Genomic DNA, 16,938 nt, shown 5'->3' on the forward strand with positions numbered 1-16,938 from the left:
TTTCAAACTAAAGTTTGTAGCAAACCGTACCCCTGCTTATTGGCATATAGAATGTGTGTTTCTTTGCACGCTGTAGTTAATGAGCAGTGTTTTAGCAGAATGCTGCTCTGTTCTCTTCTCACTCACACTTGGGTGAGCGTGCCTCATTCACATGTAGAAAGATAGAGAGAAGCAGACAAGGCAAAAGCTCTTTTCCTGCAGTTTCACTGTGAGCATCGACGTAAAGGGAACGCCTGTGTCAGACTTAGATTGTTGGATAACTCCAGATTTGTTGCACAAATTGCCTATTGTGTTTTTTATATTCCCCCAATTTGGCAATTCCCTCACCTTTGCAACACGTGGGGTAGATGGTCCGAGTCTGGAACAGAGTCCAGGCTTTGAGAAGGCCCGGTCTTACTTCACCATTCTGTAAGAATCTCATGCTAGATGATGTCCATCAATACTCCAGGATGCCGGCTAACCCTGAATATGCGGTTAATTTGGACTCTATCACTACCTCTGGGCCACTAAGAGCTCTAGCCATTGCAGGTTAATGTTCGGCATCCTCTGTCTTTATGCCGAGACTGCAAGAAGGCGTGTCAGGCTCAGTGTGAAAGGCTGTTGTAAAAATGAACTGCAGAGGATCGTTCTCCCTGTGTCTCTGTCTTACTGACCCCTAACCAGGGAAACATGCTCATGCTCTGCTGTGCTTCATTTACCTTTCTATGAATGAAAAACTTAGAGCCAACTGACAAGGGCTAAGTAAGTGTCAGAGGGTGAGGCAGGGAGGCAACGATGTGTGTGTACTTCCTGGCCTGTAAGTGTGGCCGCTCTCTTTCATCTTCATCCTCTTTGTCTCTCCACAACTTCCCTTCCCTTTCCTCCCTCTTTTCCATCCCTCTCTCTTGTCCCCTCTTTCCCCATGCATGCTCCCACACATCTGCTCACTGTGCCTTCGCCCTTCTCCTTAATACAGTCTAATTAGGTCACCTAGTTCTCTCTCTGTCTTTATTTCCTCTCCTTTCTTTCTCTGGTGCTTCCTCCATCTATCTTTGTGCGCTGCTGTAAAGGTCCAGGGGCCTGTGCTCTCACCCTCATATGTGCTTCTGTTTAAAGCTCCCCCACATCCAGCACAGCTGACACATCTAATATTGAAACCAAATTCCCTCCCTCAGCCCCCCCCCCCCCCCCCCCCCGGTATTCCCTTATGTTATTTTGCCAGGAGAGCTAAAATAATAAACCCTTGTGCCGTCTGCAGAGTGTAATGGAAGCCTTCTTCACCCTGGAAAGAAAAGAGAGAGCGTGATGTTGTGTTGGCTAACAGCGGCGCAGTGACAGTAGAGCTGACTGCATTTTTCTTTTCTTTTTAGAATAACTTACATCAGAAGAGTTTTTTTTTTTTTGTTTTTTTTTTATTATTGTTGTTTTTGTTCCCTGTGGTATTTTTCCATTAGCTACATTTTCCCCCACTAATGTGAAGGGTTTCTCCTCATCACCACAAACAAGAGTCTATGATGATGTGTATAATAATAAAAAACCAAAATCACTGGACAAAAGTCTGCTGACTTTTTATAATTCACAAAGCTCGTTTCAGGCTGGGGTAGCTATCTGAGTGCTCAGGGGCCTCAAGACGAAGGCCGATGCTGGTGTCTATCTTGAAGGAGCAACTTAAGCAGCTGTGATAGAGCTGCTTTGTTTTTGCTGATAATGCGGGCTCTAACCGACAGAAACGATGGAACCAGTCCTCCACAGGAAAGAAAGCACAGATATAACTGATAGCGACACAGAGGCAAAGCTACGATACCAGACAAGACTAATTAAAGCTGAATACCCCCCTGAATTTATACTCCTTCAACTTTTTTTTGCATTTTTCATGTGATAAGCACAAACATCTGTGGATTTTCTTGAGATTTTATGTTACATCACATGGTGCCTTCCATTTAAATGGAAGGAAATGATACGGGGTTATCAATTTCTTTTCCAAATATAAAACAAAAATCTAAAATGTGAGTCCTTGCCTTTGTTTTCAGCCCTACGAATCTAGATGATGGAACATGGTGGTGGTGCCATCATGCTGTGGGATACTGAGAACGCAGAGTAGATGGAAGGTTGGAGCTAAATACAGAACAATCCTGAAAGAGAATCTGTTTAGAGGCTGCATAAGACTGGAGACCCGGGCAGAGCTTTGACCATCATTAGGACACAGCCAGAGCTACAATCATACAGTTTACATTAAAGCATATTTATTTTGTTCAAAGGGCTTTAAGGTCCTCCTCTACATTCAGTTCAGAACAAGTGACAAGACTTAAAAAATGTACACACAAATTTCCCATCCAATACTATTTAGAATATGTTATTTTTCAAAGAAAAACTGTCAAAGATTTCATTTTTGCTTCCATTAATTAGTCACCTTCCAGCTGTAATTGTGATGAAAGGGGTTCTACCAAGTAATGACTAAAGATCAGGCTGAATACAACAGAATGTTCAGAATGCTTTAAGACCGCAAGCCCTCTCTCAGGTGGCTTTAGCTCTTTAACAACAATAACATGTAGCTAACTAACCAACACACACTTATCATATGTCCAGATCTTCATCTGAAACTCCTCTACTAAGGTATCTACCAAATATATAATAGCATCCCACATTTTCAATTTCAAGAATAAATTCTATATTTCAGAAATTGTGGCAAAACTGTGCCAAAATGCCACAAAAACATGTATACCTTCTCAATTGCTTGTTGTGTGTACACCACACTGGCTACAGATGTAACCAAAATGTAATTACAATTTATTGTGTTTATCGCCTTCTTTACAGCAAAAGTAAGAAGTTTTGTATGCAAACATGTTTTTGTTTTTAGGCCAAATAAAAAATTTGGGCATTTAAATCTAATTTGCTCCGGCACAGAAAAATTTACTCTCAAATTTTTGCATCCACATGATCCTTCAGGGCCTCTATGTTACTCGATAACAAGATTAGCAGTTCAGGCATTGTGCAAATTGAGAAATGCCTTATAAAGTATGATTATACATATTTTTGGAAAATAGACCCTCAGGCTTGAGAGTTTTAATGAAAGCTTCATAGATCCTGTACACTTAAAGAATTGAAATTGTTAGCTTATACTGTAGTCTTAAGAAGTGAATTGTTTAACTCAAATGTTTTGCTCAATGGCACTTTGGAATGAGGAAATAATTGAACGTTTCTTTTTAAGCCTGAGGTGTTGTTTGGGGAAACTCACTCCTTGGAAAGTCCCATTCATTTCTGACAGTGACTGACGGTACCTGTTGTGGGACGCACTACAATAATTCGGACTTATTTGGATTTGGAAACAGAACAAGACAGAGTAAAGTGTTACTTAGAGGTGAAAGGAAAAACATGGTTTCCTTTTTTTCATATAAAGATCTGTAAAGTGCAGCATTTAGTTGTGTTACCCTTCACTGAACCAACACTCTGTAGAAGTTGTGGTTACAGCTGCAGATTTTTTGGGGTATCCTATGTCACTACCGACTTTGTAATTGTACCGGCCAGAACTTCTGCAGATTCTTATTTGCATAAAGAAAGATTGGATGGAGACTGTCTGTGAACAGCAGTTTTCAAACCCTGCCACAGATTCTCAATTGGATTTAGGTCTGGACTTTAACTTGGCCAGTCTTGCACAAGAATATGCTTTGATCTTAAGCGTTCTATAGTAGCTCTGGCTGCATGTTTAGGGCCTTCATCCAGCTGGAAGGTGGACTTCCTCCCCAGTCATTTGCAGGTTGTCTTCCTGGTTTGCCCTGTATTTAGCACTCTCCATCCTCTCATCAACGCCAAACATCTTCCTTGTCCCTGCTGCTGAGAAGTATCCCCACAGCATAGTGTTGCCACTAAAATGTTTCACCGAGGAAGGGTTGAGTTCAGAGTGATTCGCATTGGTAGTTGTCCACCACATCCAGCATTTTGCCTCTCAGCCCAAACTTCTTATGTCATCTGATGGAAGTGCCGTCTTCCAAATGACTCTCATCGCCACAGCAAACAGGCTTAAATCAGAGGCAACCTGATTTCACTTCTTTCTGAAAACGTTTCGACACCTATCCAGGAGGCTGTCAATTCTGGTGGCTCGCACTTCTTCCGAATGTTATCTGTGTCCCCTACGTGGCTGGCTGGTGGCAAACCGAAAGTAGTGGTGACACCTCGCAGGTTTTTAATTACAAAGCTCCCCCTCAGTTATATTGTGAACCATGGCTTTAAGGACTTGCTGTGTTTGCATTCAAGGTACGCTAGAATGTCCTTTAGCATAAACAAAATAAAAGGCCACTTTAAATTTGCAGAACAAATATACTCTATATCTAGATAGATAGATAGATAGATAGATAGATAGATAGATAGATAGATAGATAGATAGATAGATAGATAGATAGATAGATAGATAGATAGATAGATATACTAGTGGAATTCTAACAAAAATGTAAAGCGCTAAGCACTGTCACCAGCACCAATGAATAAGTTTAATATACTTAAAAACCTTCAGCAGCATGCTTCTGATGCATTTAAATGAATAAAAAGCAGGTGACAGGTCAGTATAATCTGCCGTTCCTGACAGATTAATTAACTAAGGGCTGTTGAGTTTTAACTTCTGAATTGTTGTCAACTTCCTGTCAGACAGTCATTGTTATAGAGAGGAGATGTGAACTCGACTCAAGTTTTCACATTTTATCCGTGTGTGTGTGTGTGTGTGTGTGTGTGTGTGTGTGTGTGTGTGTGTGTGTGTGTGTGTGTGTGTGTGTGTGTGCGTGTGTGTGTGTGTGTGTGTGTGTGTGTGTGTTCTACATGCAAGCTCATCTGGCCTCCGATCACACTTCATAAACCCGTGATCTCTTTCACCTTCCACTCAGATGCACGCCGCTATCTCTGGCGTTATCTGTGGGTACTTCAGAAGGTCCCTGTGCATGTGTGTGCTTGTGAGGGGGGTCCCCGCTTGGTACCCTTAGGAGGTCAGGGCAGGGTTCTAGTGGGGGTCATGTGAGGTCAGAGTTGAACATTTCAATCAGCCAGCTCCTCATGCTGTGTCAGTGTGTTTGAAGACGGTTCCCATCAGATGTTTCTTGTCTCTGGAGCTCCGGATAAGAGGCCTTCTAACATTACTTTGAACTTTGAAAAGTTATTTTCTTTCTTATTAGGTCCGATCACCCGGCGTCCAACTTCTACACTGTGACAATTTTATAACTCACTTTTATAACCTTCAGACAGCTTTCCAAAAGTTGTTACAAACATTCCGTCAACGTTGCCAGTCGCTATCAACCCCCCCCCCCCCCCCCACTCCCCCCCATCATCTGGAGTTGTTAGTCATTTGACTTTTCCAATGACATTCCCAGTTCATCTTGGCTGTCATTAGACGCGGTGCTGTAAATCCCAATCAGAACGCTGTAAAATCACCTCTGCTCCCTGAACACGAAGTGATCCTGCTGCCTAAACGAGAGGCTCTGTGCTTTACATTCATACCTCATAAAGCCGCCTTGTAATCAGATTGGTTCCTTCTTGTTGTCCTGAGACGTGTGATTATGTTGTCCGGTGGCCCCCCCCCTCCCCCACGCTGCACTTCGCAGACATCTTGGCGTTTTGTGGGCCCAGCTTCTTACTCTCGTCTGCTGAATTGAAACTAGGCCAGTTCGTCTTCGGAATGACAATTACCATGGGCCAGACCCACGCCCCGTTCTGAGGCAGGAGCCATGGAGGGGAGTAGGGGGTGACGGCGAGGGTCTGAAAAGGGCCGAAGACGATTGGTCTCGGCCCAAAAAAGCCCTGGATGTACAGTCGCTTCCGATGCTCGTTAGAGCCGCTGAGCAGAGGTCCAGGCTTGAGCGGGAGAGGGGGGGGTTCATGCTGGCACAGGCTGGGTCGGGATGTTTGGAGGCAATGTCTATCTTTAACTTGATTTTGAAGGCTCTTTTGATGAAGCAGCACAGCTTGGTGGAGACACCCTTCCCCCCCCTTCCTCCTCCCACCTCCTCTCCCCTCTCCTCCTTGATCTCCGCCGAGCCGTCCCCCGTCTCTCCCGTAGCCGCTCTCCTCTTTGGCAGGCTTCCCCTCCATCGGTGTGAGGTTGTCAGGCCGGCCCAGATTAAAGGCATTGTCCGAAGGTATTTACATCCGGCCAAACCATATTAAACAGAGATTAGGGGGTTTTCACTGCACGTTTGAGAAAAGGAGAGGAGAAAAGAGAGAGGAGTGAAAGGAGAGGGAAACTTTCCAGAGGAGCAGGATTTACAATTTGAGTAGTTTTGAAATGGGGGGGAAGAAGAATTTGCTCTTTATTGAGGGGGGTGGAGATGGTTGTTGTTGTTGGTGGCGGGTGGTGCGATCTGGAGGGGGGGGGGAGGGGGGGCTGGGCTCTATAGATCCTGTTTGAAGGTCATATGATACTGGCTAGTCTGACGGGTTGTTGAGCGTGCCAAACAGTTGGCAGCCGGTGCCGTTTTTTCGGCATAGGAAGTAGAAGCTAAAGAATCTGTTGGCGGGAGCAGAGAGTAGACGGGCTGCTGCTGCTGCTGCTGAGGACATCACAGTCTGATGCAGGCTGTCTGTCTAAAAAGCTTCAGCACTTTGCAACGTTTTGTATAAAAGACGTTTATAGTGAATTTCCAATGGGTTTTGTAAGTGCAGCTAAAGTAGAAATGTGATAGAATTCATACCAAGCCTTGCAAATGTATTCACACCCCTTGAACGTTTTCCTAATTTCTGTAATTGGGAGTTTGTTTGTTTGTCTGACCTAAGGGAGTGCATAATTATGAGGTTTTATATTTAAAATAAAAATCTGAAAAGTGTGCCGTGCACCACTAGGTGAACATTGTATCTGCTTAGGACATCTAGAGGTTGGGTCAGCAACACTTACAGTCCAAAGAGCCGTTCTGCCTTCACTGCTAATAAATAAGGTTTGTGTACAGCCAAATAAAAAAACGAAAAAAACGACAGACCCCTTTTCATTGAAGGTAACATTTCAAGTTTTATCGGCACCAGTTTTATTTTTTAACAGTTCATACTGTTAAAAAGTGCTGTAAAAGTAACGTTGTTATTGACAAGGTTTTCAGAACAAAATGAAACATGACACTTGTACAAGAAGAGAACAAATAAAATAAAGCATTTCATATTTTGTGAACAATGACAAAAAAAGAACACAGTTTGTAGTCTAATAAAAAGCTTTTCTTCGTATCCAGTTAGTTCTGTGGTGTAAATCATTTGGGGCTATTACATGAAAACCTTTTTTTCACCTTTATATGTAAAATCAGTGTTCTAGTATTCTTGTCAATGTTATTAACAGCATTCAGACTGAAAAGTGAAACATTTACCCATTTTTATTTGTAAAAAAAGCTCAAGGTCCACCCGATTAAATGTAGACCTCCTGTTTAACATCACATTTCACATCTTGTACCCGGTTCTCTATTGTTGAGAGCTCTAGACCTTTGTGGGACAGTCGTACACATGACTATGCTTTGATAAGGCATTTCACTGTGGCTCTAGCTGTGAGTTTATAGCCGTTGTCCTGCTATCAAGCGTTTCATTGTGCAGGAATGCACAACACAATTTAAAAAATAGCAACTCTTAAAAGCAGGGAATATTAATAAGTAAACGAATAAATAAATTTAAATAAATATGAAAATAAATTAATAATTAGTGTAATTAAAAACAGGATGTTAAAGAAAATGATGATCGGGGTTTTGATGAATTTGCGGTGTTCAGGGCAACAACAACAGCCCTCGGGTAGAAACTGTTTTTCAGTCTGTTTGTTTTTGACTTTATTGCCCTGAAACACCTCCCTGAGGGTGAGGGTTTGAAGTGGCGGTGAAATCCCTGATGATGCTCTGGGCTCTCCATAAATCTCCTCTAGAGATGGAAGAGGGCAGCCAATCAGTCTCTGAATGTCTGGTTTACACCTCCTAAAATCAACAATCGGTTCCTTCGACTTGGAGGTGTTTAAAATTAGGTTGTTGGTGGTGCACCAGACAGACAGCCGTACCACCTCCACTCTGTACGCAGTCTCATCTTCTCCGGAAATGAGCCCCACCACCGCGGTATCATCAGCAAACTTTATGATGGTATTGTTCGGGTGGATGGGTGCAGAGTAGGGGGCTTAGGACACAGCCTTGAGTCTACAGGTCTATATGGACTATATAGCTAATGTCTGAATATTATGCATTAATTAGCCTCTAAACAAAGATGACCACATGTTCAGGATTTTTACTGGATTTTATTCCTATTTCACAGAACAATGTCACAAAGTGAAGTTGCGATAAACGCTAAAAAATAAAAGTGAAACAGAAGAGCAACGTTAATCAAGCGCTTAATCAACTCTTATGACAGCAAAAGCTGTGAAAAAAAATGTCCATGGACTCGAACATTTGTCAGTGATCTAGGTTACGTGAAGCATAAGCTCAAATAATTATGGCAGCCCTTTTGGGAACCTCGCTATATTAAACACCGTTAGCTGATTAGCTGTGAGTTATTATTATATTTGCAGAAAGTCCATGTCTGTTGCATCTGAGGTGGAACATTTGACCTCAAGTACAGCTGCGAGGGTTAATGAGTCAGAACATGCAAATCACATTCGTCTGTAAATGCACATATCGTCCCCAGTGCCAGCTCCGCAGACATCTGGAATGAAGACCCACCCCCCCCCCCCCCCCCCCCCCCACACACCACCCCACCCCACTCAGATAGAGGGAATCCAGCTTAGTACAGTAGTAGAAGCAAACTAATTACCTGCAACAGGCCATTTGTTGCTGAATTGTTTGCTGCTGCTTTGGGAGCAGCCTGCTCTGCACATGTGGGGAAACACGGCCTTGTCGTATGATTAGTTAAATGTAGTGAGGAGGAGGAAAACAGGAGGCCTGATAAAGATAAATGTCTCCCCGGAGCATCTGGAATCCATCGCTTTCAAAAGCAGTTTAAACCCAGATATGGCTTAAATAAGGTATGTGTGCTGCTGCTTTTCTACTCGACTCAATCAAAGTACCTGTTAGGAAAGCCAGTCTTGTTATCTGTTACTGTTAACGATTCAGGTTGCCAGCCTTTTTGACCCTGTGTAGATGATTCGGGGGGGGGGGCAAAGATCTTCCACTCTCTAATCTGAAAGAGAAGCATATCAGCATCTCTCGTACATTTATCTAATATTAAAACAACAGCAGAGGGAGCTTCCACCTCAACATAAATGACATAAAAATGGACAACATTATTTACAGTGTCGTTTTCATATTCTGTCACATTCCATCCACAGACTTCAATTAATTTTATTGGGATCTCATGTTATAGACCAACACAATGCAGTGAGATATTGTAAACTCTGAGCAGCTTCCCTCTCCCTGAAAAAAATAAATAAAATCCCACAGTATAATGCTGCCCCCATCGTGTTTCATGGCGGGGATGGTGTGAGTGCAGCAGTGTTTGGCACAACAATAAACACAAGTTCTTATTGCTCTCTTTTCACAATGGCTTCCTTCTTACCACTTTTCCATAAAGCACAGGTTTCATGGCAGAACGTGAAATAGCTTCTCGGGCTCCAGATCCCACCTGAACTCTTAATCCCTGCAGCTCCCACAGAGTCACCAAATTTTGCGATTAAAGTTCTATTTGCTTGACCTGGCAGTACAGGTCGATGGGCGAGGTCCTGATGGGATTAATATTTTAGATTTGGATTTTTTTTTTTTCAAGCCATCTCTCATTTGCCTTTCACCTAACAATTATGGACTACTTTGTGCTGCTCTGGTAAATAAAAATCCATTTAAAACATGTTACTGTTTGTGGTTGTGAGAAAATGTCAAACATTTCCTACGTACGAATGCTTATGCAGAACATCAAACAGACTACAGTCCTTCATATAGTCAGTTTCATTTAAAATCCTTCAAACCTTAGCTGTTAAATCAACGTGATGTGACTGACATCACAGAGACGGCTCTGTAGTCTAGTCTATACCTCTTCCTGTTCTTCCATGGTGTGTGTGAGATTGTGTGTGTGTGTGTGGGTGGGGGGGGGGGTGTTAGAGAAGGATAAGACTTCCCACATAAAAAGGCCTTTTTATCCCTGGGGCCATGGCCTGCCCACTGGCCCCTGGAGAAGTTTGTCGAGGATAAATAAACCTCTTCAGGCACACAGAAAAGATGGAGGCTCTGAACAGCACTTTAACAGACAACGCACCCCAGTATCTCAGAGACAGACTTTATATTATTCTGAGGGGCCATTTGTTATGATATTGCTCTGAAAGGGTAAGAAGGGCCAGGAGGGCGAGGGCCTCTTGATTTATGGAGTGACTGTCCAGCCAGGGCCACAGGACTACACACACTAACACGCAGTACCTCGTTTACAATCGCATATACACGCACATGTCTGAGCCCCCATCCACGTTAGCACACACACACACACTGAAAAGTAGATCTCACACTTTGCTTCCAGCTGGTGCTCTTTTCCGGCGATAGTGCTGCAACCCCTCTGCTCAAACAGCTTACACATGCTGCGCCGGACGGGAAAGCAGCGGGAATGTCGAGATGTTGATACGAAGCTGGACGTCACCAGAAAGCCAGAACCCAACTTTGGTCAATCTGCCTTGTGCGCTTCGGTTTCTCTATCGGGCGTCTTTAGCATCTTGCGTTTACAGTTTAAACTGTGCTAATAGTTGGAAACAAAATCTTCAGCACAGTAACTTTACACCATAACTAATACATACAGTGTTTGTAGACTGATTAATCAGGAGAGCTTTGGGCTCAAGAAAACCTAAACGAGAAAGTTCCAGTGTTCTGTTGTAAAACAAAAAAAATAGGTTTGCTTTCAATTGTTTTGCAGTAAGGTTCCTTGATCCTTTAGTAGAAAAAAAAAGGTTATTCTGCTTTGAGTTTGTAAAAAATTAAGGAAATCCTACCTGAAAGTAGAAAAGCACCTATAAAAAAATATCTCAATCCTAATTTTCTGTAAAACCTTTCACCTGCCAATACTGATTTCAGACCATTATGATTTCTGTTTAGAAATTATTTAATAAGAACAGCAAACAAAATATTTTTCTAGGTGTTGTCACACTGGGTTTTATGGCAGTCATGGAAAAACAGGGATAAGTATTTTGCAGCGAATGCCAAATGACTGCAGACATGTTAAACGGTCTTTTAGTATCTCATATTAGCAACTAGCATTTCTATTGTGGCTAGCATTATTAAATGAGCAGTCACCACGTGTATTCCCTCGAGAACTCTGGAGTGTTCCCTGAGACTCCCAAAAGGCTTCCAACATTAATCCAGATTGCGCCATGACAGACTGAGGAGGAAAAGTGGTCTCCTTCCAGCTTTTTTGCTATCTTCTTTAAGTCTTACTCTCTTTTGCTGAGTTGCATCTTGAAAGATCTGCAAAAATTTCTTGACAAACAAAAAGAAACAGCCACTTAGGTCTCTGCTCTTACTCTGGTGTCCTTTTTAAACATCTGATTTTAAAAATATGTGCATAACCTTAGGTAATTTTCACTCAGTAATAACTTTTGGAAACAAAGAGTGTTGTTGCTTCATTTGTGTGGCGCACTCACTTTTCGGAAAAAGATTGGATTTTTGATTTTCCAACAGGTCAATCACTTGTGACATTCTTCCAGTTTCAGTGATCAGCCTTTTTTTTTTTTTGCTATGTTTCCAGCTGCTAGCTAGACAGGAGACCTCATTTCCTAGCTCAGTTTAGCCAATGTAAAACTACATTGCAGTTTGATTTTAACATTTTTTTATTTAGCCACACGAGGGTGTTGGATTAAAAATCTCATTCAGATTCATTCTCTTCCATACGTTCCCACCTGGGATCCTCTCAGTACAAACACAGATCGGCGCAGCTGGCCACACAGCTGCAGATTTAGTTTTTTTGTGTTTGTTTTCCTATAGGGACTGAAAATGCCCAGATGCTAATTAGGAATTCCTTTATGCCTACGTCGCTGCGGCTCGCTCAAAGATCAGCCACTTTTCAAACCTCGGGCCTAACACTACAGGATATTCACCATGAAGGAGTCTGGACCAAAGGCTCCGTCAGTCGTACATCTGACGCGGAACGGTTGAGCTTTTTGCTAAATGTGTCGTCTTTCAGAACCCGAGACACTTTAATGCACATCAACGGTGAATCTGCATTTCAAAGTTCGGAACCAGGAAGCGGCAACAGATATTTCAGCCTTGAAGCCGAACCAGAAAAGTGGGTTTTGCTTTGTTTTCGTATAACACCTGAAAAATGGCATTCTTTAGAACATGTTTTTTTTTTTGTTTTGCTTTGCTTTCTCTGTACATTGCTTTTGCTCAGCTTCTGGCTGTGTAAATATCACAGTGTTTAATGAATATTCTTCTTAAGTATTTTTCCCAAGATCAAAGCAAGAGGTTCACGTATGCGTTGTACCATCCTGACTTGCTGTTAACAAATGCTAATTGGATATTTTCTGCTGCTAAAACTGTCACGATTGGAAATCTTTTATACGAGCCTGGCTGAGCCATGCGTTTAGAGAGAAAATGGCATGCTGAATACGTAGAATGCTGCAATCTACTCAGAAGAGGCTCTGTTGGAGGGGTTTAGCTCCATAAAGTCCAATATGAGCAAGGACTCTTGGGAGAATTTTATATCTACTTCATAAAGCCCCGTTCTGCATGTTTAGGACCTGAAAATCCTCCGCAGCCCATTTTCTCAGGTTTCTTTCTCAAACATATACAAAGGTAGAGAGTCATTCATGCTGGGCTTGAATTTATGTGCTGTGCACTGTTGCCTCAGTTTTTTTTTTTCTTCTTCTTCTCCTGAATGGAGCTTTTTCTTTTAACAAGAAAACTGTTGTAAATCTGGCTGTCGAAGCCAGAGGCCACTGAACGACCCCGGTTGGTATATTATTGACTCAGCATCTCTACCGTGCATTGAGACAAAACACTATTTTCTTTTAAATCCTTGAGACGCTTTGAAGAAACATTTTGGGTTTCTATAAATGTTACAGGCTCTTATCCTGCAGTCGCTGAGGCAGCATTGCCTATTACCATCACAGTGAACTAACTCCTCTATAAGGTTTGAATGCTGTGTGCAGTGCAAAAGTATTCACACCCTTTTGGACTTTTTAATTGTTTATATGTCTCCTATCGACCCCGCCTCTCGCCCATTGACAGCTGGACATAGGCGTGTTAGAAAGTGGATGGATGTCTCCAATCCTAACCTACTATTGGGATTTATCGGGATTTTATATGACAGACAGACACAGTGGCCTGTAATTTTGGATGTTGTTTTTTTTTTTTTTCAGAGTGGTGTTCATTTGTACTCACCTTTCCTCTTATAGATCTAAATATTTATGGACTGAACAATTACATTACTGTTTTATGACCTAGCCCTGCTTTAAAGTCTAAGCGATCTCCTTGGTCCTCGTGATGCTGTTTGCTCTCTGACGTTCTCTAACAACCCTCTGAGGCCTTCACAGAACACCGGGACTCACGCTGAGACTAAAGTACACACAGGTGGACTGTAATTATTAATTGGGGGACCTTAGGAGACAATTTGGCCAGAGTGAAGTTTATTTTGGGGCGTCAGAGTAAATGTTGGAAACCACGAATGCTTTTCCCTGCTCTTGCTTTGAGGTCATCTTTTGGGTGTCTGCTTGCTCAGTCGTTGCTCAAGGACGTTTTTGTCCTTTCTGCCATTTTTGGTAGTGGTGGTCTTTGCCATCGTAAATCACACACTCAATACTTTAAGTGCTGGTGGGGGGGGGGATGGCTGGGGGTGGACGGTTTACTGTGTTTTGTGTTTGCGAACAGGTGCGTGTTGAGTAATTTGTTGCAAAAGCTTTTAAAGACAAATGCTTGTGGGAAAGTATGCAATCACGGTAGCCTTTACAAGTGGCCTTGTGTCCATGTGCACAGCAGAACATTCAGCTCAATTGTTCCCATTAGGCTACGGTAAATCTTTATGATTGCACGAATATGTATGTGAAATATAAATGAGACGACACGCCTCTGATGAATGAACAAAGAGCCTCAGTGTCATACCCAAGCCTATCTTTCCCCCTCCGTCCTCGGTGCTAGTCTGCATCCTTAGCGAAGCTGGTAAACACGTTTTATTTTTCCAGGCAGGAATAAATGAGTTGGTGTTTTTGACAGAGGAAGCTTTCCTCACAGCCAAGATCTGTCTTCTTTTAAAAGCTGCACTTTGCCTGATGGCTTGACAGCAGCTTTTCCTGTTTGTAGCAAACACCACGACTCTGTTTTTCTTTCTGAGAGAGGATTTGGAAAAATGCAAAAGGAACATTTATGTAAAATAGTAAAAACTAGGAATGTCACAAGGAGCATTGCTGTACTGGGAATCTTCATAGCATTGACAAATCTTTGTTAATGCTAGATCCCAGTCTGAAGCATCATCTAAATGGATGCTTTCAAACTCATTGGTATTAAAGTGTGGTTAAAAACATAAATTGGTGATTAACATTTTATTGATATTGTGTCCCATTTAACTCAATCTCCTGGGGATCCACCGGTCAGACGTTTATGGCTGAATTCAGACATGACTTTAAATGTAGCCTTTGGCCTGTTTCTGTTTGCCAGCTGGAGCGTAGACGATATTCAACAGATTTCTCTTATCCTGACTACACCTACAGCTGACACAGACAGACCAGAATGTCCCGCAGCCAATACAGTTTCTTTTTAACCATCAAGCATCATTGTATAGGATGAAGAACACTTTGTTGGGGGAAAAACCCCAGAGTTATTAGATCAACAAAAGAATTTGTCCGGCCCATAAGACAGTTCTGCGAGCTGTGCACCAGAACATAGACTGATTGTTAAAAATTGGCCAAGCAAACAGAGGCTGTGTCGGTGAAGCAAGCTGTGGATGTGGCCGACAGAGTCAGAGACAGCAGTGCAGCAGGAGGTAACAGGATCTGAGCTGATCGGGTACTTTGCATTGAAAAATCTCTTCAGTCGAAGGTGGCGTTTGAGATCGGCTTCCAAATTACTTTTCTTTCACCTCGCACGCTGCAGCTGTGTGAGGTGATTGAATTTATGTCATTCAAAACAGAATATAGATGCTCCCACTTCTCCCACTGCTGCTAAAATATAATTGATATTATTGTAACTAAGGGAAACTGACAGACAGTCTGCAGGGAACAGGAGGGAGAGGAGCAACACTGCGCAACATTGTGCTCCAGACACCTGGAGAAAAGTCCAGCCGCGCTCCGGCATCTCATTAAATAGACTATAAACAGAGAAGCAGTATGAAGGAAAATATCAGCCCTTTTTAAACTGGAACTTCTTTAAAGCCTCGATAAACCTTGACAGCGGTGAACGGCCATGTCAGCCGCTATATTCCGTGATGTTTTTAATCAAGTGTCGCTGGTTTGTTTTTAAAAAGGCTTTTTCATTTCTGTTTCCAGACTCTGTGTCAAGCGAAAGCGCATTCCTGGGAGACTTTGTTTTGGCCGTGGGGGACACCCTGGAGAGGACCTGCAACCCGGAGGATCCCTCGGAGCCCGTCGTCTGGTCCAAAGACGGCGCCGGGCTCGTGTCGGGCAACCGGACGCGAGTGGGCCAGCGCGTGTTGCGCATCATCAACGTGTCGTACGAGGACTCCGGAGTGTACACCTGCCGGCTCGCCCGTACCAACGCGCTGCTCAGAAACTACACGGTCAGGGTGACAGGTGAATGTCGCCCATCGATCACTGCAGCAATGTCCCATCATGGCGGCTCCTTGTTACGGCTCGCAGTACGCTGAGGCGGAGAGCTAGGTTGTTTTTTTGGCGCTTTACGGACCGTCCACACAGACACACATAGTAACGTGTGCTGTAGATGCACCTAGCGCTGGCACGGGCGTTCAGCCGTAAACGCCCGGCCAACTTTCACACAGATCTCCCCTCCTGATGCGCAGTCAAAGGTGAAATTCATTAGCATAGCTCTGCGGTGAAAGCAGAGAGCTAATAGGAATGCAAGGAGAGGAGGAAGTGAGGGCGGGACTGTGGGTGGTGGTGGAGGGGTCAGAAGGCGGCGAGCGGCAGCTTAAAAGCCAGGAGGCGTTTTACCGTAAAACTGGGGACACCAGCTGAGTCTGCTATTGACAACTAATTAGAAAGCAGTTGCCTTGAAACATTTCGGCATTGAAAACAGATGGGGTGGCAGTAAATGGACAAGTGTGCTTCCTCTTAATTCACCCTCTTACCTCCTGATAAACCCGCATATATGAGTGCGTGTGGCACAGCTTCTCCTTTATGTCTAAAATATCTGTTCCAGACTCAGAATATGTTTTATCACGCTATCCACTCAGTTGACGCCTAAGCAAAAAGTGCTTGCTGTAATACTATTTTCCCTAAATTAATTTCTTAAATAAAACAAAAGAGGCACGTTAGCTTCCAGCTCCGCTCAGCATGTCTCCAGGATTAAGATATTTGATTCAATTTGGTTGCGAGCTGCTGTGAAGTGAATCATTTGAATGCTCCCATGCCTGCTTGAATCAGCTGAGAAGTTTGACATTGAACAGCACGTGGCAACAATATCCTGTTTTCCCCTGCAGTGCTGTCGCTTCCCCTCCCGCTACGTTAAACACTCCACCTTAAGTCTAGCTGAAAACACACATGGCACTATTGTGTTGGTCCTCAAATATTTGAGCAAGGTGCCGACACCCCGGAACCAGGGCTGCACCGATACCTCAAGCTTAGGAGGCATGATGACGCACGATGTTGGGTTCATGGAAGTGAGATGAGACTTTTCAGATAATTAAGAATCCCCATGTTTTCCTGTTGCACCCAGTACAGAGTAAAGGTTCATTAATCAGAACCTGATATGTTCACAATAATCCTGGGAAATCCCTGTGATTAAAAACCTGAGAGAAAACTACACGGTTTGACATTATAATAGTGCTGGCAACAAAATCTTTAACCAAAACATGTAAGATAATCTTTTTCATTGATTTCAAACAGAAGAGGAATGTTTATTCCTATTGCAGAAATATAGAACAATAATGCAATAAAATAATCAA

The 16,938-nt window shown here is 43.0% G+C and overlaps 1 protein-coding gene across 11 annotated transcripts in view; it reads left to right on the forward strand.

The window, feature by feature from the left end:
• fgfr3 (fibroblast growth factor receptor 3) overlaps positions 1 to 16,938 on the forward strand; it is an 81,173-nt gene that overhangs the window by 17,409 nt on the left and 46,826 nt on the right. For all 11 annotated transcript variants that reach the window (XM_036151091.1, XM_036151094.1, XM_036151096.1 and 8 more), the window contains exon 3: positions 15,344 to 15,607. In XM_036151091.1, coding sequence (XP_036006984.1) covers positions 15,344 to 15,607 — 264 coding nt within the window. The remainder of the gene's footprint in view (positions 1 to 15,343; positions 15,608 to 16,938) is intronic.

Source organism: Fundulus heteroclitus, chromosome 19 (genome assembly GCF_011125445.2).
Source record: "Fundulus heteroclitus isolate FHET01 chromosome 19, MU-UCD_Fhet_4.1, whole genome shotgun sequence".
NCBI classification, from domain to species: Eukaryota; Metazoa; Chordata; class Actinopteri; order Cyprinodontiformes; family Fundulidae; genus Fundulus; species Fundulus heteroclitus.